General features: G+C 47.9%; 1 protein-coding gene and 1 long non-coding RNA gene across 2 annotated transcripts; both read right to left on the bottom strand.

Moving 5' to 3' along the window:
- Window positions 1–911: 911 nt before the first annotated feature.
- LOC115834091 lies at window positions 912–5,967 on the bottom strand. Its single transcript, XR_004029194.1, has 3 exons — window positions 5,844–5,967; window positions 5,430–5,739; window positions 912–1,292 (listed from the first exon to the last, which is right to left on the bottom strand). It is a non-coding gene; the product is annotated as an uncharacterized LOC115834091 (long non-coding RNA).
- A 249-nt stretch (window positions 5,968–6,216) lies between these two features.
- Window positions 6,217–25,866, bottom strand: LOC115834090 (nodal modulator 3-like). The gene is given in 10 exon segments (XM_030808863.1): window positions 6,217–6,646; window positions 13,573–13,686; window positions 15,615–15,741; window positions 15,889–16,048; window positions 16,957–17,039; window positions 17,125–17,343; window positions 20,126–20,221; window positions 20,769–20,832; window positions 23,799–23,886; window positions 25,735–25,866. Coding segments are annotated over 10 exon segments (1,212 nt in total). The 5' UTR covers window positions 25,864–25,866; the 3' UTR covers window positions 6,217–6,514.
- Window positions 25,867–25,886: the final 20 nt, after the last annotated feature.

Below are 25,886 nucleotides of genomic sequence, written 5' to 3'. Positions count from 1 at the left end.
CTATGTGGCCTCAGACAAGTTACTTAATATTTCTTTCTTTCTTTTTTTTTTTTTTCAGACGGAGTTTTGCTCTGTCACCCAGGTTGGAGTACAGTGGTGTGATCTAGGCTCACTGCAACCTCCGCCTCCTGGGTTCAAGCGATTCTCCTGCCTCAGCTTCCTGAGTAGCTGGAATTACAGGCGCCTGCCACCACACCCAGCTAATTTTTGTATTTTTAGTACAGACAGGGTTTCACCATGTTGGCCAGGATGGTCTCGAACTCCTGACCTCGTGATCTGCCTGCCTCAGCCTCCCAAAGTACTGGGATTACAGGCATGAGCCACCGCACGTGGACACGTTACTTAGTATTTCTGTGCCTCGGTTTCTTCATCTGTGAAATGGGATTGTTGTGAGAACGCAAACGGATTCCCAGGGCAGTTCCTAGTGCATAGTCTGGCTGCGTGTGTGTGTGTGTGTGTGTGTGTGTCTGTGTGTGTGTTTGTGTTTAACATAGAGACAGGGTCTCACTATGTTGCTTAGGCTGGTTTCAAACTCCTGGGCTCCAGTGATCCTCCTGCCTCGACCCAAACTGGTGGGATTACAGGTGAGTCAACACACCTGGTCACTTTATATTATTTTTTTCTTTTGAGACAGGGTCTGGCGCTGTCACCCAGGTTGGAATACAGCAGTGCAATCTCAACTCACTGCAAACTCCGCCTCCCGGGTTCAAGCAATTCTCCTGCCTCAGTCTCCCGAGTAGCTGGGGTTACGGATGCCTGCCACCACACACAGCTAATTTTCGCATTTTTAGTAGAGATGGGGTTTCAACATATTGGCCAGGCTGGTCTTGAACTCCTGACCTCAAGTGATCTGCCCGCCTCGGCCTCCCAAAGTGCTGGGATTACAGGAGTGAGCCACCGCTCCTGGCCAATTTTTTAAGGCAACGTAATCAGCACATGGCCGGGGTAAGGGGCAGCTGGTACCAAGATCTGGCCTCATTGGCCATGTTATCCAAGAGGCCTCTGCCTGCCTGCAAAGTAGTTCTGCACACTGGGATCTCCTGGGACCAAACCCCAGCTTCGGTTTTGGGTACTTCCTCATAAGCCTTGACTACCCCAGAGTGTGAGGGCTTTTGTAGCCTGGTCCCAGGCATGCACTCACCAGTCAATGGCATCGCGGGGCTGGCCATGGCCTCCCAAGCCACAAAAGCAACCATATTTCATATAGGCGATGGGGGTTCGGGGACCAACACAACCCACAGTTCCTGCCAGTTCCAGGATCCCACGCCGGTGCACATGTAATGTCCTGGAGGCTGGGGGGTAAACAAAGGTGACAGGCTGCAAGTCAGGGCTTCCCAGACCCCTGGGAAGGGCATTAGGCTGAGAAGAGCCTAGGTGTTACAGCCTGGCTGTCTGGGTTTGAATCCTACTTCCTAGCTGTGTGACCTTGGACAAATTCCTAACCTCTCTGGGCCTTGGTTTCCTCATCTGTGAAGTGGGAGACAAGCTGACTTCAACTCATATGAATGAAATGAGATAATGAATATAAAGCCCCTGGTGCATGAAAAGGCTATTATAATCCAGCTGGGCTCAGTGGCTCACACCTGTAATCCCAACATTTTGGGAGGCCCAGGCGGGCAGATAACCTGAGGTCAGGAGTTCAAGATCAGCCTGGCCAACATGGTGAAACCCCATCTGTAGTAAAAATACAAAAATTAGCCGAGCATAGTGGTGCACGCCTGTAATCCCAGCTACTAGGGAGGCTGAGGAAGGAGAGTCACTTGAACCTGAGAGGCGAAGATTGCAGTGAGCCAAGATTTTGCCACTGCATTCCAACCTGGACGACAGAGCAAGAGTCTCAAAAAAAGAAAAAAAAAAAAAGGCTAACTTATAATCAAGGTCCTCAAGGTAGCCAAGAAGGGGAAAAACAGTCGTGCATGAAACGTTTGTCCAGTTCCCTGTGTTGGGCACTGGGCATCACAGATGAGCCTACACGTGGCTGTCACCAAGGTGGGCTCCTCTGTGGCAGCTCCCGGGCCCTGGCACTGCCCTGTGCTCATGACTTTTCCTCCAGACTCAGGCTCAGGGCCCTTGGTATCTCCTCTTATTTTCACTGCAAGACAGGAAGGCCCCTTGGCCTGAGCCCAGCCATTTTTCTAGATCCTGCCACAGCTTGGACATGTAATGGTGCCCAATGCATGTGACTGGAACCCCTGCATTGGACATGTAGGAAAGGAGGCCAGCCAGGAAAGGTAACCCCACATTCCCACAGCCAGCAGGAACTCAAGCAGAGGCTTCAACCCAGGCTTCTGACTTGCAAACCAGTGCTCCTTCCTCCTTACACAGTAACAACAGGGGAAGGTGGCCTTCGGGGTTGCCAGAGCCGAGTGGTACCAGCAATAGAGTGGAAACACACACACAGGCTTGCCTGCTTCCTGGGTTAGGGCTTATACGGCTCCGGGAGGTTGATGCATTGTGTTTGATCATACCCCCCCTTTTTTTTTTGAGACAGTCTCATTCCTGTTGCCCAGAGGCTGGCGCACAGTGGTGTAATCTTGCTCACAGCAACCTCTGCCTCCCAGGTTCAAGCAATTCTCCAGCCTTAGCCTCCCTACTAGCTGGGATCACAGGCGTGTGCCACCACACGCAGCTGATTTTTGTATTTTTAGTAGAAACGGGGTTTCACCATCTAGGCCAGGCCGGTCTCGAACTCCTGACCTCATATGATCCACCTGCTTTGGCCTCCCAAAGTGCTGGGATTATAGGCGTGAGCCACTGCGCTCATCCTGATCATCTTGTCTTTTTTTTTTAGAGACAGGGTCTCACTCTGTCACCCACACTGGAGTGCAGTGGCACAATCATAGCTCACTGCAGCCTCCAAATCCTGGCCTCAAGCAATCCTCCTGCCTCAGCCTCCAGACATACGGGCATGCACCACCATGCCCAGCTAATTTTTAAATTTTTAGTAGATCTGGGGTCTCACTATGTTGCCCAGGCTGGTCACAAACTCCTGGCCTCAAGTGATTCTCCTGCCTTGGCCTCCCAAGGCGCTGGGATTCCAGGCATGAGCCGCCATGCCCAGTCTCATTTCTGTTTTATCTAGAACATGTTTTAATCACACTAACTTTTTTGAGAAGTCCAAGCCAAATTTAAATTCCATTTTTTCTTTTTATCAGTGGAAAAGTAGCATATTTATGTTGAAGGACAAAGATGAATCAAATAGGAAGAAAATGTAAAACACATTTGGGGCCGGGCACAGTGGCTCATGCCTGTAATCCCAGCACTTTGGGAGGCCAAGGCGGGCAGATCACCTGAAGTCAGGAGTTCCAGACCAGCCTGACCAACACAGACAAACTCTGTTTCTACTAAAAATACAAAATTAGTCAGGCATGGTGGCACATGCCTGTAATCCCAGCTACTTGGGAGGGTGAGGCAGGAGAATCGCTTGAACCCAGGAGGCAGAGGTTGCAGTGAGCCGAGATCGTGCTATTGCACTCCAGCCTGGGCAACAAGAGTGAAATTCCGTCTCAAAAAAAAAAAAAACACACACACACGAAAATAAAACGGCATTTAGAGTTGAAAGCTTCGCCTTCCTCTCTGGATGGCAGCAGCCCACGCCTCTGCCTCAAACCTCCATGGCTCCCACGAGTCTGGATAAAGCTAAGGAGTCTCACTGCACCCCAAGTCCTGGGGGTAGTCAGCTCCTCTCACCCTGCCCTCATCCTCTCATACAAGAGTCATTTACTGTCCCTCCAGTTATGCCCAGCCACGCAGACACTCTGCTGCTCAAATGCCCTCACCCCATCCTCACCCTGCTCCCAGGCCACCTCCCTCCAGAATCCACCTTGCCTGCCAGGTGGCCATAGGGACCCTCGCCATACTGTCTGCTTGTGGCAGCGCCCTCCGGCCTGGGGGGTCTTCCAGAGCAGATCTCTGGCCAAGCGCAGTGGCTCATGCCCGTAATCTCAGCACTTTCGGAGGCCAAGGCAGGTGGATCACCTGAGGTCAGGAGTTTGAGACCAGCCTTGCTAACATGGTGAAACCCCGTCTCTACTAAAAATACAAAAATTAGGCAGGTGTGGTGGTGGTGCACGCCTGTAGTCCCAGCTACTCAAGAGGCTGAGGCACGAGAATCTCTTGGACCCGGGAGGTGGAGGTTGCAGTGAGCCGAAATCGTGCCACTGCACTCCAGCCTGGGCAACAGTGAGACTGTCTCAAAAAAAAAAAAAAAAAAAAAAAAAAAGCTGAGCTCTGATATAAGCTGCCCTGGCACACAGTGAGCTTCCAGAAATGGTCCCTTGACCTCTAAATCCATCAAGACCCAGGGAACACGCCCTCTCTGAGCACCCTGACAATGAATGTCCCAGTCCCAACACGGTACCCTGAATCTGTCCCGAAAGTTTCCCCTGCCACCCTCCCTGACCACTCTCTGGTATCTCAGAGCCCTGGCAACAGCCCTATAGAGGGAGGGTTCTAGGCATGGGGCAGGCATCGAGCACTGTGCTTATAACCAAGCAAAACACTCCCTCTGTGCCAACATAGGTGGGGCAGGTCACGTTGGGGTCTGTTTGCCCTGTCTGCCCGCTGCAGCCTCCTCGGGGAGGGCCAGGGTTGTCTGTGCATCCTGTGAGCCCCAGGGTCTATGTGCACATGTGTGTGTCTGTGCTGCTGTGTGTGTATGTGTGTATGTGTGTGTACACGGTGCATCTGAATTGTCTTGAGTGCTCTCTCGGGTATCGTTGAGCTGTGTGTGCGTGTGTCCCCCTAGCGGTATCTCAGTATTTTTGCCTGTGGGAGCCTCACACCGTGAGCTGCACACCTGAGGGCCAGGTGAGTCGGGCTGGTCCTGTGCCTCCGCATCTGTGTGCTGGCGGTGTCTGCATAGTACTCTGTGGCTACATGTGTCTGTGCACCCCAGAAATGGGCAGTCACCCAGGAGACCTCTCTACAGTGACCCCAAAGGATGGATAGTGAGATAGGGATACTATGTTCTTTTTTTTTTTTGGTCACAGGGGTTTGTTGTACAGGGGCACAATATATTCTTCTCCCACCCCCAAGCCGGGCCCTTTCTGCCCCTGCTCCTCCCACCCTCTGGTGTCTCACATCTCAGGGACAGGTGGAATGAAGGATAAGTTCGAGGACCCCATATCAGGACAACCGGGAGGCTTCCCGGGCTGCCGGGGAGGGTCACAGCCGGTTAGGGGAGGGAGCCAGGAGAGGACTCTGCGCCTCTGGGGAAGGGCTGGGCTAGTTCTGGGTCCCTGGGAGGAGTGGGGGGCCCTGCAGAGGGCTGGGACCCAGAGTGTGGGTGAACATTAGAATAGCGAGCTGGGGGCTCTAGGGCAACTAGGAACTTGGAGAGTGATGGGAGGCAGGGCTGCTGGGTCCCTAGGAAGGGCTGGAGGAATCCCAGAAGGCCTGAGTTCCGGGAAAGCCCCTTTCTCTCTCACCCTCACCGGACCGGGGCCAGGTCCAAGCAGCAGCAGCAGCAGCGACAGCAGCAGCAGGAGAAGCATGACTGGCAGGCACACAGGTAACGGCCCCATCGGAGGGTGGCAGAGGTGGGACGGTGCTGCCGGGCCACCGGAGGCACCAAGCCAGGCGGACACACACCCCCGCTGCCACGCCCCGGCCCAGCCCCCGACCTCACCTTCCCTCGGGCCCAGGCAGAGCCAGCTAGGGGCGGGCACCTGGGGCGGTGCAATGGCGTCCTGATTTCTGCATCTTGGTCACTGAAGGGGCTCGAGGGGCCGCGGGGCGCTAGGGACAGAACCGGCAGTCAGGCCCAGGAAAGTCTCCTCGGAATAAGGGAACAAAAGGGGCTCTTTTGATGTTATTATTCCCCCAGCCCCTCTCCCGCTCACCTAGGCACCCAAAGGGGACAGAAGACGTGGAGGAGGGGTAGTCCTGAATTTACTTTAACATTTTATTTCATTTGGCCGGGCGCGAGGTGGCTCACGCCTGTAATCCCAGCACTTTGGAAGGCCGAGGCTGGCGATCACCTGAGGTCAGGAGTTCGAGACCAGCCTGGCCAACATGGTGAAACCCTGTCTCCACTAAAAATACAAAAAAATTAGCCGGGCATGGTGGTGGGCGCCTGTAATCCCAGCTACTCGGGAGGCTGAGTCAGGAGAATTACTTGAACCCAGGAGGCGGAGGTTGCAGTGAGTCAAGATCGCGCTATTCCACTCCAACCTGAGCGACAAGACCAAGACTCTGTCTCAAAAAAAAAAAAAAAAAAAAAAAACAACGAGAAGTCTTGATCTGTGATCTTGGGAAAAGCTGTTCACATCAAGGATGCCATCTTCTTCCAGCAAAAAACTTCCCTCTTGTGAGATTATGAACCCAAAGTTCAAGGTCCTGAAGTTTTGCTGTAGTGTGGATGCCAAGGACATTCTTTCTCTGATGTTCTCAGAAGATCCAATCTTCAGGTTCTAGATTGTGAAGGAATTGACTGTCCCCAGTCAGTGAGCCATAAAAAGCTTTCAGTACCTGGTGAAAATACACTGTACCATAATGATCTACTGTTGTGATGTCAGCCCTCTTGCATGGGAAAGCAACCAGAAAACATGCATTGAAAATGACAATTGACAACTGAAATGTTCAAACGGCCCATGAGGTAGCCAAATGCACCTGAAGCTTTGATTGTCTTCCCAGGAACATGGATCTGACAAATGAAACATTGGTTATGAACTATTTTAGCAATTTATAAGTCAGCATAGAAACACATATTTAATTTAGATCATTTTATCTTTTCCATGAGTCATGGAATGCAGAGCCTTTTATTTTTCGTTTTTAGACAGAGTTTCGTTCTTGTTGCCCAGGATGGAGTGTAATGGTGCTGTCTCGGCTCACCGCAACCTCCGCCTCCTGGGTTCAAGCGACTCTCCTGCCTCAGCCTCCCGAGTAGCTGGGATTACAGGCATGCGCCACCACGCCCGGCTAATTTTTTGTATTTTTAGTAGAGATGGGGTTTCTCCATGTTGGTGAGGCTGATATGGAACTCCTGACCTCAGGCGATTCGCCCGCCTTGGCCTCCCAAAGTGCTGGGATTACAGGTGTGAGCCACTGCACCCAACTGCAGAACCTTTAATAACCAACGCTTTAAGGAGTCAGGAAGGACAACGTGACCATCTTGATTCCCCATGAGTCCGTGGTTAACATCGCACTTACGTGCTCTTGAATATCAGTTGTTTCTCCAGTTTACGTGCATAGCACTGATACCTAATGGGTTATCATAGGTAATCTGACTTAGTCCTTGGAGTTCATTCCAATTGTATATCTACGCTGGGTGAGCCCACAAAAAATTAGCTGGGCATGGTGGCACAAGCCTGTAATCCCAGCTACTTGGGAGGAGATGGGAGAATCCCTTGAACCCAGGAGGAGGAGGTTGCGATGAGGGGGGATTACTCCACTGCACTCCAGCCTGGGTGACAGAGTGAGACCGTTTCAAAAACAACAAAAAAGGCATGGTGGCTCATGCCTGTAATCCCAGCACTTTGGGAGGCCGAGGCTGGCAGATCACCTGAGGTAGGGATTTCCAGACCAGCCTGACCAACATGGAGAAACCCTGTCTCTACTAAAAAATACAAAATTAGCTGGGAGTGGTGGCTCATGCCTGTAATCCCAGCGCTTTGGGAGGCCAAGGCGGGTGGATCACCTGAGGTTGGGAGTTCAAGACCAGCCTGACCAACATGGTGAAACCCTGTCTCTACTAAAAATTCAAAAAAATTAGCCAGGCATAGTGGTGGGCGCCTGTAATCCCAGCTACTCTGAAGGCTGAGGTACGACAGTCACTTGAACCCGGGAGGCAGAGGTTGCAATGAGCCAAAATCACGCCATTGCACTCCAGCCTGGGTGACAGATTGAGACTCCGTCTCAGAAAAGCAAAAAGCAAAAAACAAAAACAAAAACAAACAACAACAACAAAAACCAAACTTTATCTAAACAATTTCGGTATCGGCTGTTTTAACATGAAAATTTAGCAAAGTATTTTTTTGGTATTCAATTAATTTTTTGTTCTGCTTAGGTTAGCAGCTTTCTTTCTTTTTCTCTCTCTTTCTCCTCCCTCCCTCCCTCCTTTCCTTCCTTCCTTCTTTCTTTCTTTCTCTTTCTTTCTGTCACCCAGGCTGAAGTGCAATGGCACGATCGTGGCTCACTGCAATCTCCGCCTCCCGAGTTCAACTGATTCTCCTGCCTCAGCCTCCCAAAGGGCTGGGATTACAGGCATGAGCCACCGCGCCCGGCCAAAATATATAACGTTACGTGTAAGTTTACTAACTTTGGAAAGTACATACACCAGCATAACCCAACCCCCTTTCAAGATCTACATTATTTCATTTTTATTATTATTTTTTTGAGACAGAGTTTCTCTCTTGTTGCCCAGGCTGGAGTGCAATGGCACATCAGCAATGGCACAACATCAGCTCACCGCAACCTCTGCTTTCCAGGTTCAAGTGATTCTCCTGCCTGAGCCTCCCGAGTAGCTGGGATTACAGACATGTGCCACCACGCCCAGATAATTTTGTAATTTTAGTAGAGATAGGGTTTCTCCATGTTGGTCAGGCTGGTTTTGAACTCTCGACCTAAGGTGATCTGCCCGCCTCGGCCTCCCAAAGCATTGGGATTACAGGCGTAAACCACCGTGCCCAGCCAAGATCTACACTATTATGTCACCCCAGAAAGTGAACTCTCACTCTTCCCAGCCAGTCTCTTTCTTATCATAGGTTAGCTTGCTTATTCTGAAATTTCATGTATACAGATGCATGCCATGCCATAGGTACAGAAGCTGTCTAGACAGTTTCCTGGCAAAGTCACCAAGAGCCCTGCGAGCAGCTGTCTACGCCTCCCTGGCACTCTCTGTAACTGTCCCGTCCCTGCCAGCTCCCCACCCGCCCAGTGCTTCACCAGCTCGTCCCTCAGACACTGTCCAGGTGGGAACCATTCCCCTCAGCTCCCTCCAGAACCACCAGATGGCGCCTGCCAGCAGCCCTGGGAGCCAGAATCCCACCCACCTGACCCAAGGGCTCTATCTGATCTCAGCCTAACCCATGAATCAGGCCCTTTGGAGAGCCAGAGGACAACTGGGCTTCCCTGCCAGCTGGCTATGTGACAGTTCAGATGTCCCAGAGCACAGGAAAGAGGCAGAGACAGGGTCATGCGGAGCCCTTGCTTCTCCTTCAACATCTCCCATAAACAGCTGGAGAGGGGCTCTCACAGGGTCCGTGGGAAGAGACCAAGGAGGGGCATGGAGGAGACAGGAGGGCTGAGAAGACCAGGGTGAAATGGATGAGGAGAAGGAAACAGATGGCAGGGACCCCTCCCCATCTCCCGCATGGGCCCCCTTAGGTGCTACTGGCCTTGTGCAAATTCGCACACTCACATTCACACATTTCTGTCTGCTTCTCTCCAATCTCCCAGATACCTAGCACACACCCCAGCCTCTAGAATCAGGCAGTCAGTCTAGCAGAGTCTTTAGCATTTGACTCCTGGGTTTAAATCCTGGCTTTAGCACTTCCTAGCTTCACGGCCCTGTTTAGGCAGTTTATAAGCCTCCCTGAGCTTCCCAGGGTTTGGGGAGGAATAAATGGCATAGCAGATGGGAAACATCTAGCACTGTCCTGCTATATCATAGACTGTGAAAGATCACTGTTTTTGTACTATTGGCCTTGCTTTGTAGTAATTATCATTAATTTTTTTTGAGATAAGGTCTCACTCTGTCTCCCAGCCTAGTGTGATCATGGCTCACTGCCACCTCGATCTCCTGGGCTTAAGTGATCCTCCCACCTCAGCCTCCCACGTAGCTGGGACTACAGGCACATACCACCATACTTGGCTAATCTCTCTCTCTCTCTTTTTTTTTTTTTTTTTTAGAGACCGGGTCTCATTTGTTGCCCAGGCTGGTCTCAAACTCCTGGGATCAAGCGATCCTCTCACCTTGGCCTCCCAAAGTGCTAGGATTACAGGTGTGAGCCACTGCACACAGCCTACTTTCTAATAATAACAAACAATACAGCCGCTACTTTTTGGTAGTTTCAAACCATGATCCCAGAATTTTTTGATACATCAAAAGGTAGAACCTATGTCACCTACCGTTGAATCCAGACTGCGTGACTGCTTGACCAACAGAATATAGAAGAGACGTTGTGCGACATCCAAGGCTACATCATAAAATGTGATAGAGCTTCCACTGGGTTATCCTTGTCTTAGAGCCCAGCCACCATACTGTGAGGAAGCCAAAGTAGCTGAAGAGAGGACAGGCCCAAAAAAAGGAACCAAGGCCCTGGACCACAGCCTAGCTGAGCTCCTAGCCAACCAGAAAGCACCAACTTAGCAACCGCTAGTGGAGCCATCTCAGAAATGAATTCTGCAGCCCCTTGCTGAGCTCCAGCTGATGCCACGTGGAGCAGGAACGAACTGTTCCCTCAACATCCTGCCCAAATTGTGGATGTGTGAGCAAAATGAATGACTGTCATGTTTTAAGCTACTACATGTAGGGTGGTTTGTTGCACAGCCATAGATAACTGGACGACAAACACGTATCTGATGCTTTATCCGTCATTGCCATGCTAAGCTGCAGTATTATTGTAATCTACACGTTGAGACCTTTTCCAGCTTTTAGAGTTCACACTTCCCTCCAGTACACCTGCAAGCTCCCTGAATTCATTTTCATGAAATCCTCCACTTTTTTCCTTCAGCTGGTTCATGTTAGGTTTCTCTCATAGCCCCTAAACACGGTGCTCAAATACCAATAACCTGGATCCCATCTTGCAGCTCTGCAGGAAACTGTTTTTGCACCAGGTTCTTTCACATTTCTGGGAACCCAGGAGATGTCTACTTCAGCTACAATCTCTCCTGCTTGTCCCCTGTCCCCTCAGGAGGGTCTGGCTCAGAACAGATTTCACTGTGGGACCCAAGCCAACCTGTTAGCCACTGCTACCCCAGGACAGGTGAAACACCATCTTGCAGTAACAAGACTTACTTTTGAAGGATGGAATTACAATATGGAAAAAAGACAACTTCACAAGGTACACGTTCAGTTCATAGCAGCAGCCAAGACTTTGAAGGAAGAGTTCCAGTCACCACAAGAAAATAGCAGAGGGAATAGTATGGATTTTAGAGCCAGATATACTGGAGACTTGGAGACTGCAGGGCTGGGAGGGTCACAGACAGTCCTGGGTTCAAATCCCCACTCCACCACTCATTGCCCATGTGATCTTGAGCAAGTTATTTAACCTCTCTGAGCCTCCATTTCCTCAAATGCAAATTGGGGATAATAAACCCAGTGTTTGTGAGGATAGACAGGATGTATATTCTGCTTGTGGCTGTGCCAACCCAAGGACACATTCAGAGTAAATTCAAGACTCTTTTCTTGAAGAGTCACGAGCATGGTGGCCCATGCCTGTAATCCCAGCACTTTGGGAGGGTGAGGCAGGTGGATCACTTGAGGTCAGGAGTTCAAGACCAGCCTGGACAACATGTTGAAACCTTATCTCTACTAAAAATACAATAAATTAGCAGGGCGTGGGCATGCCTGTAGTCCCAGCTAGAACCCGGGAGGTGGAGGCTGCAATCGCTGCAGTCCAGCTAGCCTGGGCGACAGAGAGAGACTCTGTCCCAAAATAAAAATAAAATAAAAAAGAATGAGACTTTTCTTACTGCAAAAACTGACCTCTAGGGGGGCAGAAAACAAACAAACAAACGAGCAAAAACCACTGTTCTTGCCTAGCTGTTAAAGAATATTGCATTTTCTCATAACTTGACATGATACAGAAACATACAATGAAGAATCTGGTGGGTATTGAACTGTCAATTGCAAAATAATTATTCATCACTGCAGGTTCAGCCTGTTCTCCGGGAAGGACTGTTTGGATGTCCTGGGCCTCCAAGCCAAGCTCCCAGAGCCCAGACCGTCTCTTTGGCTAATGCTGGCTCTATCTCCTGAAGAAAATAGTTTGATGCAAGGAAGAATTTTCATTATCTTTTGCCCTGGAGCACCAGCAACTGTCTACAAAGAGCAGAGCAAGGGAAGAAGAGCAGTGAGAAATTAATCTTTTGAGTTTCCTCCTTGGTGATTCATCCATTTAGAAATGGGTAGATTCAGAGAAGCGTTTCTTCATCCGGTCCCTCTGTTCCCATGATCTCAAAAATGAAAAGGCAGCCAACCCTGATCACCACCCATCAGTCAGCCTCTTTTCACAAGTGGGAGGCATGGGCTGTGTTGGACCAAGTGCAAACGCAAGACATGTCTCTAACAGGCCTTCTGCAACCAGGGGAAGCTGGTGGCTTGGATGCACCCACTGGGAGGTAGAGTGTTATACTGCAGCCCCCATAACCCTACACTTCTCCAAGTCTACGATTATTTGACTCTGGAGTCTGGTGTAGCACATCTGTTCAGTTGCTCAGTCATTACTTACTGAGCACTTACAATGTGCCAGGACAGGCAGGGCATAGAGGATTCAGAATTGAACAAGGTAGCATGATCTCTGCCCTCCAAGAGCTTGTTTTAGTATATAGGGTTTCTCAACTTTGGCACCATTGTGGGCTGAATAATTCTTTGTTGTGGGGCTATCCTATGTACCATAATTTTTTTTTTTTTGAGACACAGTCTCGCTCTGTCGCCCAGGCTGGAGTGTAGTGGAACTATCTCAGCTCACTGCAAGCTCCGTCTCCCGGGTTCAAGTGATTCTCCTGCCTCAGCCTCCCAAGTAGCTGGGATTACAGGCACCAACCACCACGCCTGGCTAATTTTTGTATTTTTAGTAGAAACAGGGTTTCACCATGTTGGCCAGGGTGGTCTCGAACTCCTGACCTCAGGTGATCCACCCACCTTGGCCTCCCAAAATATTGGGATTACAGGCATGAGCCACCACGCCCGACCCACTATAAAAATTGTAGCAGCATCCATGGCCTCTATCCACTAGATTCCAGTATCACACCCTTTCTCCCATACCTGGCCCATATTTGAATTTAATGAATAATGAAACTGAGGCTCAGAGAGGCAAAGTAACTTGCCTGATAGGACACAACAAGTAAGGAGCAGTCTGCATCACTGCAAAGTGGTGTCTTCAGATGCCCCCGCTGCCCGGTCTCCAACAGCCCCACCACAGACACTTTGTTACCGTGACTGACAAGATGACCAACTAACATACACTTCCCGAATCCCCACCAGTCAGGGCCTCCAACTGCATCTTGAAAGAAAAACTGCTGCTCTCTTCCCACCAGGTGGAATGTGCTTTTCAGAAGAAATGCAAGCTAACCACCAAACAAGACTCAGCATCATAAACATGATTCCGTGGCAAAACAAGAAGACGCCTAAGAGAGCAGCCATTATGGCCAGGGAAATTAATTACACTCTCTTAGTGACAAGCGGGTGATCAGAAAACAAGAGGCGCCTGTGGAAGGGAACATGAATCAGCAGCATTAAGTTCGGGTAAGAGCAATACTCTAATGACTGTGGGCCCCCAAGAAACTGAAACCACTCCACATTGGCTCTCTCTTCTCACGTTGTCAAGCAACACGTAAGTCTCGCATGCTGCATCCTGGCTCTCTCTCAGGGAAGACAGGCAGGCGGCAAATTGCAGAACACGTTACCAGGTTTGAGAATGTCAGAATGCTGTTGTCCTGGGTCAAGAGGTCGGAACGAAACAGGCCACCGCTCAGGGATAAGAGGACTCCCGGGAGGGGCTGGTCATCCTCAGCTTTTATCTGGGGATGAGAAGGTGAGACCAGAGCAAGGTTAAACTCCTACTATGAATATTACAATTCCACAAGTCAAGAGGTCATTCCTTTAAGGTTTTTTTCTTTTATTGTTACTCAAAGGAGGACAGGCGACCTAATCTTTCTCCCCACAGGTAACTAATGTTGTAAGTTTTGTAAGTTTGGTGTGTAGCCTTCTAGAACTTTTTTTTTTTGAGACAGGGTCTTGCTCTGTCACCCAGGCTGGAGTGCAGTGGCACAATCTGGGCTCACTACAACCTTCGCCTCCCAAGCTCAAGCAACCCTCCAGCTTTAACCTCCTGAGGAGATGGGACTATAGGCGCACACCACCATGCCCAGCTACATTTCTGTATTTTTTATAGAGATGGGTCTTGCCATGTTGCCCAGGCTGATGTCAAACTACTGGGCTCAAGCAATCCACATGCCTGGGCCTCCCAAAGTGCTGGGATTAGAGGCATGAGCCACGTGCCCAGCCCAGAACTCTTTCTATGCCCACACAAATTTTATAAACATTACATATTATTGTTCACAGACTGGCAAGTTCATTGAGTGGGTGGAGGAGGTGAAATAAAAATGGCATGTTATGTATACAGTTCTGCAACTTGCTCTCTTCCTCAACAATTTATCCGGGTTCTCTTCTGCCAGCCAATAGAAATCTGCCTGTTTCTTAACTACTGCATAGCATTTTAAGGCAGGGGTTGACAAACCACAGCACCCACTTTTGTGGTACACAAGAGACAATCGGAATATCCCCAAATATATATCTCTAGGCACTTAGTTTTATTTTTTTTTCCTGAACAATCAATTCCTAGAAGTAGAATTGTTGGATACATGCACTTTAAATTCAGAAAGATACTATCAAATTGCATTCCAAAGTGGCTGTAACCACTTACAGTCCCATAAATTATTTATGCTTGGGAAAACCCACGCTTACCAAAAAATAGAGATTGTCTTAATTACAGCAAATCTAATCTCCGCAAAACAGTGTTTCAACTGTAACTTCCTTAGCACATTTCCTCAGTAACTACAGAGGCTTTGTGTTTCTGTGTTTATTAGTCACCTGCGTTACTTCCATGAATTTCCTTTTCATAATCTTTGTTCATTTTTTTTCTAGTGGGTTGTCTTTTTCTTACCGATTTTAGGAGCTCCTTGTAAAATGTGGATATTATTTACGATACAAACATTTCTTTCGAGTTTGAATATCTTTCAGTTTGGTTCCAAATGTATTCAGCAATATAGATGTTAAATTTTTATACGATGTAATCTGTCACTCTTTTCCTTTGGCCTATAGTTTATAAATATTCATTCTCAACGATCTCCAGACCCACTCTGTACAATCGCAGCACGCTTCTTCCCAGGAAGGACCGGTGGAAGGGAGCTACGCAGCAAACGCCTCAGTAAGAACATTCTGTGTCCTTCAATATGGAACAGTTATGGATGATAGCTTTAACTACTTCCCAGAAGGTACACAAACATGCTAAAGTCAACAGCTCTCCAAATTATGCTGCGTGAAAGAAGTCAGACCAAAAAAAAAAAGAAAAAAAAAAGCAACAGTATATCCCGTTTGACTCCATTTATATACAAGTTGGCGCAAAAGTGATTGCAGTTTCTGCCATTATTCTCAATGGCAAAAACCACAATCCCTTTTGCACCAACCTATAAAACTCGAAAATGCAAACTAACCAATGGTGATGAAAAGCAGATCCTCAGCTCAGCGGAAGGGTAGGAGGGAGGGATTACCAAGGGGCAGGAGGAAACCTTGAGGGCCACAGATGCGCTCACTATTTTGACTGTGGAGGTGTTTTCATGGGTGTATTCATAGGTCCAGACTACCACACTGTACCCTTTTTCTGCAGTTTATTGTATGTTAATTATGCCTCAATATAACTGCCTTTTGAAAATACAGTGTTAGTTACCTCAAAGCTTACACCTGCCAGGGCATAGGCCTTGAAGTCTCCGATGGTTCCTTCCACCACAGTTAGAACAGAGCCCTCCTTCTGTGCGGTCACCGTGTACTCCAGGTCACTGTGCAGGGGGCCAACACTGAAGAGAAGAAAGCAGAATGCTACCAATGGCTTTGTTCACACCCTACAGGAAGCCTTACCGAGCCCAAGGAAATGTGGGCCCCAGTTTGACTTCAGAGGACTCCCACGCTGATCCCAAGCAAATGTGTCTCTATCCCGGGCTCACCTGTAGGCACCTTTGTCATCAGTAAAGACTGTGATCAGGGGTGAACTTGCCCCCTTTTCACTGATGACAATCTCGACTCCTTCCAACTCGGGGTGGATCTGGCCTTCTAAAAACAGGCCTGCCTTCCCGTGGATCTCGATCAGCTTCTCTGGGCAGCTTTCTAAGAGGGGAAGAAATAAACACAAGGATGGGGCTTGGCTGCAGAGACAGGAGCTTCTTGGTTGGGGGTTTCCCACGACAAAAGTGGCTAAAACAGATCTTAGAAGCTAGTTCCAAATGCGGTTATTTAATACCCCGGGGAGCTCAATAATCAGATTCAGCCCAAGCCTCTTTCCATCCCTGAAAGGCCTTTCTCAGTGTGAAGGACTTTAGCAAGAGAATCAAAAAACGCTGAAGGCTGGGTTTTTCCTACTACTCTTTCTAGGTTCTCAGGAGGCCACAGATCAGGAGGGAACACTTTATAGCAGACAGGAATCCGTGCTGCTCAACCTCCAGAGGACCCACTGAGAAAGACCGCCCCAAATAGCCTGCCTGCTAGAAGTCACACGCTTCAACACCCTCTACTTCCAAACACGAACCACGTAACACCCACAACTTAATGAAGCCACAGTGCTGGGAAAAAAATAATAAGTAGCAAAAGACAAATACTCCACAAGTGATCACTTCAGTCATCCATTCCCCAAAAAAGGACCCTCCCATCATGCTCTGCCAAACAACAGAAACATCATCAAAGATCATCACTGGCAGTTTTGCGCCTCATCTGCCTTCTGGTGTCGACCTTGTAATGTCAAAGAAAACCAAGTCCTTTTCCAAAAAGATCAACTCAATTCTAACAGCAAAAGTTACTTTTATTTATCTAAATCATTCATTTATTCATCCATCCATCCATCCATCCATCCAACCAACCCACCCATCCATCCAACCAACCGTAACATCTGTGTGCCAGAGAGGATGTAAGGTGGCTTACAAAGATGGCTTCACTATAACATCACAAATCTACTTGTAAATGCAGGCAAGGGAACAATTGCAAAGGTATGTGTGACATTTGCTCGCTGAGCTGACATTTACCTCCACTGACAACGGCTTCCATTGAAGGAGGATAAAAGAGCAGCTCTTTAGATGATGGTGTAACAGTGATTTTCTCTCCAGACCTAAAATAATTAATATACTTCAGTTTGGCGGGTCCTGTCCCCACAGAACAGAAGACACTGTAGGGAAATGCACAAGAGAGCTTACCGTGCCCAGTAAGAGAAATCATACGAGAAGGGGCCTTGTAACTCATCTACCATCTCCTGCACGGGAGGCTTGGTCATTCTTTCTTCGCCTTCCTCTTTGCCGTTCTTCTCCCTCTCCTGCCTGCGGGCCTCGATCTCAGCCAGCTGCTGCTCCCTCCGCAGCTCCTGCACAGACTTCAGAGGGCCTAAGACCAAGGCGGGTTCACTGTCGATGGACGACCTGGAAGAAAGAAATGGCAGCCCCTAGGACGTGGTTGCGTATCCTTGTGGTCAGTGGGAATTTGACCTTTCTACAAGTATGGACTTGCGAGTTAAGAACTGGACATCTTACATGACACCACAGTGGCGGAGCCTTCTGTTTTAAATAAACTAGTAGTTTCACAAAAAATAACAACTGAGCTTCGCAGTGATGGTGGCAGTATCTGGTAGATCTGGGCTGGAATGAAATACGGTTGATTTTATGGTGACTGGATATAAGCTTGTCAGTTTCCATGTAGGACATGGAGTTTTCTCCACGCCACTATCCTCTGTTCCTTCATTCTACTTTCACTGAGAACTGCTCTGATAGAGAACTAGGCACCAGGGATACAGCATCAACAAAACAGACCACACTTCCTATCCCTGTGGAATCCACATTTCAGTGGGAAGGGGCTGAAATAAAAGAGAAAAATAATACCAGAGGAAAAGTGCAATAAAGAAAAATAAAGCAGTGTGGGAAGACAGACAGCCCGGAGCACTGTTTTACTTTAAAGGGACAGTCAAGGCCTTTCTGATAAGGTGACATTGAGAAAAGGTCTGAAGGAAGGGAGAGAATGCGCCATGCAGCTCTCTGGGTAAACAGTAGCTCAGGCAAAGTGATGCCAAGTGCAAAGTCCTTGGAGAGAAAGCTCACTCAGATGTTCAAGCAATGGCAAGACACACAATGGCACAGGGGCCCAAGGAAGAGTCATATCCATCAGAGAGGTCCATGGGGCAGCAGGTGTCAGACTGAGGCTTTGCAGGCTTGGTGCTGACCTGGAGCCACTGGAGTTTTCAGTTGAGGAATGGTATGATAAAAGAAATCGCTCGCTGCTTCATGGAAAACACACAAAGCAATGGCGGAAACAGGAAGGCCAGCTAGGAAGCTGCTGCAATGATCCCAGAGAGGGTCAGACTAGGGCTGAGGGCCACGTGGTAAGAAGGGAAGGCCAGTTGGGAAGCTGCTGCAATGACCCCAGAGGGGGGTCAGACCAAGGCTGAGGGCCACGTGGTAAGAAGGGAAGGCCAGCTGGCAAGCTGCTGCAATGACCCCAGAGGGGGGTCAGACCAACGCTGAGGGCCACGTGGTAAGAAGGGACTAGATGATGGGTGTATTTTGACTGTAAAGCCAAGGCTTTGTTGGGGAATTGGCTGGGCCTAGGGTGCAAGGGAAAGAAGAATCAAGAAACAAGGAGAAAGCGGGAGCTGCCATATCTGAATCAGAAAAGACCACAGGGGCTCGTGGAGGGCAACTGTCAGCAGTCGGGTTTTGGGTCTGCTAAGTACAAGATCCCCAGGGGGGATCCGAGTGGCTCTGTCTAGCTGGAAGATGCATTCCATATAACCTCCGGCACAAGCAAGCAACACAAACACCCTTGTGAAGTTACAAAAATGAATGTAATCAAGCTGAAAGGAGGTAATACGCAGTTACTACTGGTAAGAAGGTAGATTGCTAGTCCTATCAGTAATTCATACTTTCCAAGCAGGGAGACAGTAAATGATAGTAAAAGACAGCAACAGACCTTCAGCAAATCCACCCCCAGCTAAAAACTGGCTCCCCATCACCAGAAACCAGGGCCAGCCCTGACATTTCTCCCGCCCTAACCCAGTGGTCACTTTAGTGCCATGTCTCATCAACTCAGTCCCTCAACGACTCCCTGACTGGTCCGTCGCTCTCCATCTCCGCAGCCACTAGTCTGCGGCCCCCATTGCCTCCCCCTGCCTCCACCGCCTCCCACTCTCAGGCTTCTTCTGTCTGTTCTCCACTCAGCCGACAGGGGGGCCTTTCAGGAAGAAAACAGTCATTCCTCTATGTAAAACACGTCAATTGCGTCATGGGACAAAGACTATGGACCTTAACATGGCCTGGCCCCCCGCAGCCTACCTGTCCTGCATGCCCCCAAGGTCAAGCTCAAAGCACTCAGAACAGTTATCATTTTACAGTTCTGCATGTGAGTCTCTGACCACTGTTCCCCCCATGAGACTGTCAATCCCATGAGTATAGGGGCTGGGGCCTCATAAGCCCAGTGCCTAAACACTGAAGACTCTCAGTTATTCAGTCATCATGTACTCTGCAGGGATGATGGACAGATAAACAGACGGTGGACAGAAAGATGGAAACAGCCGGAAAGGTGACCTCAACCACGCGCAGGAGGGAGACAGTGACTGCGATTCTCATTCTACTTGACAAAGATGGTCATGTTGCCAAAACTCTTTCATTTCTCAAGAAAATTGGGGTGTCACAGGTACCTCACTACACTGCAAAAATTCCCTGAAAGGCGACATTCACATGAACGTGACTCTCAGTGAGGGAGTTGCCTTTCAAATACTTCCTCTCTCACGACTCTTCTCTTATACCAGGTGCCATCTCTATGTCCCAAGCCTTCAAGCAAAAGTCTGAAGAAAAACAGGCAATTTGAATTTGCTAAAACACTTGAAATACAATGCACAAACCCCAGAGATATTTTTTTCCTTAGCAAAGATGAGAAGTACAAAGAGTTCAAACAGAAACTGAAGATCCTGAAACAAGCTGTCGCAATGCTCTTCCTCACCCACAGGTAATTTCTGAATCAGAAAAGGAAAGGATCAAGGCTGCTGGGAATTGACGGCAATGGCGATGTCCTATAAGAGAGGGAAGGCCATTTGTATATACATCTAGAGATAAGAAATCAAAACTAATTTCCAGAAAGCCTATTAGAGACTCCCCAGGCCTCATCCACACCCTCCCCCGCCACTCTCAGCCCACCGCAGATCGCTCATCTTACTTGATAGTCACAGTGACATCCATCATTTTGTCGGTGGTGATAGTTCCAAGGACATGGTGGCGAATGGCTGTCAATGTCAAGATACTAGGTGAAGACCTACAAATCACAGGAGAGGAAACACTCGAACCTACTCATTCTCAGAAGATCATCAGCAATACCCTTTTTGGGCATCCTTCCTCACCCTAAATACACTACAGAAAATTGTTCTTAGTCTGGGGTAAAATAACTCTGGAGATCCAGAGAAGTATTTTAAAGAGTAAACTAATTCTCCACTCTACAACTTTACGCTTTCAATTCCCAGTGAAACCCACATACGTCTGTAAAAATATAAAAATGGCAGACTTGAGCTTGACAGATGCCCATCGGTGAGGGCTGGGAGATTTGACAAAGCTTCTCTTTAAGGCACTTCAAAAACACAGCCCTCTATCCTGGGGTTACAGAATTCTTGGGAAAGGGATCCTATCTTCGGTTCCTCAGTAACTAATCCAAGGGTCTTAAAAGCCTTATCTAGAAATGCGGTTGAAGGCCTAACCTTGCCTCTTTCAGGAAAAAATTGAAAAACTCCTTTTGTTCTCTGAAGTAAATGAAGAATCCTCCATGGAATGCACACAAACACCACAAAGCATTCAATTCCCAGGCTTACGTGTCATAGGTGTAGAACGCTTGCTCAAACCGGTGGCAGGAGCGAGGGGTCACTTTGTACACACCTACAGACAGGAAATCAAAAGTAATTTTCAGAGAATGGCACCTATTACACTGAGCAATTCCGACATCTGAAATCGAGTGGCAGCTCTTTGCATGTGAAAACTCAAACGTATCGCAGATCTGCAATAATGGGATCAGAAATACTGGGCAGGCATCGTTTTCACTGCCTATGAAGGCTTCTTACCAATGACCCGATCCGTGCAACGGCCCAATCACAGGCACACGGTTACCATTTTCCACAATGTAGCAACTCACATTAGTTAAATCTGAACAGACCAAGTGAACAGACCCATGCACGAGAAGGAACAGAAACTACATTTCTACTGCAAATTGGACTGAGGATAATTTTCTACTTAAAAGATTCTATTAAGGATCCAAGAGATAACCACAGCCTCAATTTATTCCTATAAATATTCCTAAAAAGGAGGTGAGGAGTAAGGGAAGCCCCAGAAAAGTGTGAGTCTGTGTGGGAGGACACTCCGAGCAGGGGTACATTTCATCACTTGCCAGAGGAACACGGTCAATTTCAGGAAGATACAAGGAATAACAATGTATTTCCCCCAAATCATCATTAACCAATATTTTGGCCACACTTCCTAAAAAAACCTGAAATTAGTTAAAACCACCCTGCTGTTTTCATTGCACTCAACAAGCCCCAGAGTAGTTACCACCAAAAAAAAAAAAAAAAAAAATCAGGTTTCTCTGTTCGTTCTGTTTGGTCTTTCATTCAACAAATATCAACAGAGCACCTCTTCCTCGCCAGGTATTGTGCAAGGTACTAGTACACAGTGAGGAGTGACAGAGCAGTGGTCCCTGTCTTCATGGAGTTTACCATCCACAGAGAAGGGGAGCATTTGACAGCCACAAACATATCAATTGTTGCACATGCAAGAAGGGGACAGAAGTGAGTGCTGAGGGCAACAGCATAGGAGGCAGGCCTAAGTGGCCCTGGAGGCCATCCTTCCCCAGGGAAGCAATACTGAACTGATGGGTAAGAAGGCCCCAGCTAGGAGAGGCAGGAGGACATGTCCACAGAGAACAGCATCTGCCTCACAGCTGGCTCATTGTTTCCTCAACAGGCATCCTTCCTGCCTTGAGAACAAACCCTGGTTATGTTGAGGGTGGCAACATGCTCAGCCTCAGGCAGCATACCCAACTGTCCCAGCCTCCCTTGCAGCTAGAAGTAACCATGTGGCACGGTTCTGGCCAATAATACAGACAAGTGGCTTACTGGAGGAGGGGGTGCAAGGAAATGTTTGCCTGCCCCCTCCTCGACTTCCTCCTTTAAACGTAAGTTTTCTAACCACAGCCATCTAGAAAATATAAGGCAAAAAATACAAGGGAAAGGCCTAAAGAATCACAAAGACACCACCCCTAACATCTACCAGCTGCTGAACCCATGCTGGCCGCCACACACTGCCACACTTCTTTATTGAGCCAAATAAACTACCACTTGCTGACGGCACTGCTGTATGGATTTTGTTACATGTAGCCAAAGGCAGCTGAACTGACACCCGGAAGGACAGAGTGGCTGGAGTAGAAGGAGTGGCAGACAGGGCTGGGTTACACAGGAGCTAAGGTCAGGTTAAGGAGTTTGTATTTTATCTGAGGAACCAAAAGGAGGAGCCACTGAATTATTCATTAGGAAAATGCAAAACAAAACCACAATGAGACACGACTTCACATCTACCAAGATGACTATAATAAAACTGACAATAACAAATGTTGGCGAAGGAGGTGAAGCAACAGGAACCCTCGTGCATTGCTGGTGGGAGTATCAAATGACACAGCCTCTGTGGAAAACAATTTGACAGTTTCTTAAAAGGTTAAACATAAATTTATCACACAATGCAGCAATTCCATTCCTAGGTATTGAAACAAGAAAAATGAAAACATATGGACACAAAGACTTGTACAAGAATGTCCGTAACATTAGTCATAACAGCACCAAACTGGAAACCACTCAAATATCCACCAACTGGTAAATGGATACACAAAATATGATATAACCACACACCAGAATACTACACAGCAATGTAACAGAACAAACTACTGATATGTGCTATGACACAGATAAACTTCAAAAACATGTTAAATCAAAGAAGCCAAACAAAATACCAGCATCGTATGATAAACATCCAAAAAAAGCCAATCCATGGGGACAGAAAATAGATCAGTGGCTGGCCCTGGCTGGAAACAGGGATAAACTGTCAACAGGCACAGAGGATCTAACACTGTGAGTAATGAACAGGTCTAAAACTGGATTCCGGCCATGGTTGTGCAACTTGATAAATTTACTACAAATCATTTTATTGTACATCTTAAATAGGTGAGTTTTATGATATGCAAATTCTGTCTCCAAAAAAAAGCCATTATAAAAGAGACAGAGGGTTGGGTGCAGTGGCTCACACCTGTAATCCCAGCACTTTGGGAGGCTGAGGCGGGCGGATCACTTGAGGTCAGGAGTTTGAGACCAGCCTAGGCAACGTGGTAAGACCCATCCCTACTAAAAATACAAAAGTTAGCCGGATGTGGTGGCGGGCACCTGTAATCCCAGCTACTCGAGAGGCTGAGGCAGGAGAATCGCTTGAACCCAGGAGGCAGAGGCTGCAGTTAGCCAAGATCGAGCCACTGCACTCCAGCCTGGGTGACAGAGCAAGACTCCATCTCAAAAAAAAAGAGAAAAAAAAAAATGAGAAAGAGCGAGAAGCCACTGAAAGATTTTAAGCAAAGTGGGAAATGATTCAAATTTTAAAACAGCACTATAAAGAGAGGTCATTGGCCAATGGTATATTTTTGGAGGTGAAAGGGCCCAGTAAGAGAGACAGAAAAATAAGAGCAGGTTGAACACACTGAAATTGAAAGCTTGGTGCAAACAGAACCAAGGTAGAAAAAAATGCCTTCAAAACCATCCTCTGGTGCCTTTCCATTCTTCTAATTCATGGCACATCAATCCTTCCAAACTTACCAGGCTTGGACAGGCAGAATCAGTTGACTCCTTTGGAGAGGTTATAAATCCCCACATTCTCACGTCCATTTCCATCCTGATAAAATTCCTAAGGGAGCAAAGCCAATACAATGACTTACTAGGAGAGATGGAGACACCAAGATGATTAATAATATTTCTCCTTCCAAACCAGTCATCTGTTTTGCCCATTTATCATCGGAGCAGTTGGGTGCCACAGGAAAATTAAAAACCTCCCAAAACTTCCAACAAAAGTGTGCTATTGTTCATTCAATCAACTAGTATTTATTGAGCACCTGCTATGTGACAGACACAAGGCTGGGCCTTGGGAGTCATGACCACGGCTCCTGCTCTCACAGGGCTTATGTTCTAATACAGGAAGACAAAATCAATGCGTCAACAAATAAATCAGTGATCTCAACTGCTCAGTAACAAAGCCATGAAAACAAACAGGAAAGCAAGAGAAGAACAATCCCCACCTAGGGGTCTTTAGCTTGCTGGTCCCAGGGCACATCTCTCCTGAACAATAGGGCTGCAGCCTGAATGAGGAGGAAAAACCAACGACACGTGTTTCTGGAGAAGACACAGCACTCCAGGCAGAGGGGACAGTATGTGCGAAGGCCCCGAGGAGGGAGTGAGCTTGGTGTGGGACTGGAGAGGACCACTGCGGCTGGGGCCCGGCGAGTGAGGGGAGAGTGGGAGGAGATAAAGAAGGGGTTAAGGAAGTGTCAAAAAAAAAAAAGGATCTTATTACAAGGGAGCTGGAAATCCACTCCACTGCTGGAAGGGAAAGGTTTCCTAAGTATCTATCACTTATTATGAACCGGATATTAATTGATCTCCTATAACAAATCAGCCTGTCGAGTTTTTGTAATTAAGCAGTTAGGGGAGTAAGCTGGCATGTGAAACACCAGTTTGAATTCTTCTAGTTTCTCTACAGAGAAACTAAGACCTGACAATGACATTTGCCGCCGCTCGACATCAAAACATTATAGAAAATTCACGAAGGGATCTACAGAGGTGCTCCTGAAACCCATTTCACACTGCCTTTCAGGCCACAGAGACCACAGTCAACAAGAAGCTAAGATCCTGTTTACAGCTTCGTCCTCTGCGCTGGAATAAATTTACCAGAGAAGGTGGAACACAGTGGCTCACGCTTGTAATCCTAGCACTCTGGGAGGCCAAGGCGGGTGGATCCCCTGAGGTCAGGAGTTTAAGACCAGCCTGGCCAATATGGTGGAACTCTGTCACTACTAAAAATACAAAAAAAAAAAAAAAAAATTAGCTGGGCATGGTGGCACGCACCTCTAGTCCCAGCTACTTGGGAGGCTGAGGCAGGAGAATCGCTTGAACCCGGGAGGTGGAGGTTTCAGTGAGCCGAGATTGTGCCACTGCACTCCAGCCTGGGCAACAGAGCAAGACTCCATCTCAAAAAAAAAAAAAAAAAAAATATATATATATATATATATATCAGAGAAACTCACTTGGCAGTATCTTAATAAACAAGAGCGGGGTACACCAAGGACACTTTGATACCTAAGAGGTTCACTTAAGCCCTGCCATAACCCTAAGAAGTAGGTATTAAGATCTCAATTTTCAGTGAAAACTGAGGCTGAGAAGCAGTAAATGAATTTACCCAAAGCTATTATTACTAATAATATAAAGCCAGTGTGCTCTGCACTGTACCAAAGGCCACCTCGAATCACCAGTCAGATTTAGTGTAGGGCCAGGACAAGGAAACCTCCTAAATACAGGGGTCCTTCCACTCAGAGACTATAAATGCTTCCTGATTATGCACTGCGTAACAGGTGGGCGAGCAGAGAGGCAGAAAAGGAAATCTGACTTGACTACGTTTACAAGATTCCTGGCATGTTAGTCTTTCTTGATATCCACAAGGTGAGGGTTTTGCCAAATAAGAGACTCTGTAAGCCGTACATACCAGAGTGATGGCGTGAGACAGGGAACATCTCAGCATGTAGCCTGTCTGCCTGAACTCAACTGCAGACACGTCATCCTCTAGCACTTCCACCTCCAGGCTCTTGTTCTTCCAGCACCAATCCTCATGCATGATGCTTACTGCAAAAGCAAACA

The sequence above is a fragment of the Nomascus leucogenys genome, unplaced genomic scaffold (genome assembly GCF_006542625.1).
Source record: "Nomascus leucogenys isolate Asia unplaced genomic scaffold, Asia_NLE_v1 001732F_26188_qpd_obj, whole genome shotgun sequence".
Classification (NCBI taxonomy): domain Eukaryota; kingdom Metazoa; phylum Chordata; class Mammalia; order Primates; family Hylobatidae; genus Nomascus; species Nomascus leucogenys.
The sequence above is the reverse complement of the archived record's forward strand: the minus strand, read 5'-3'. Positions and strand labels throughout refer to the sequence as shown.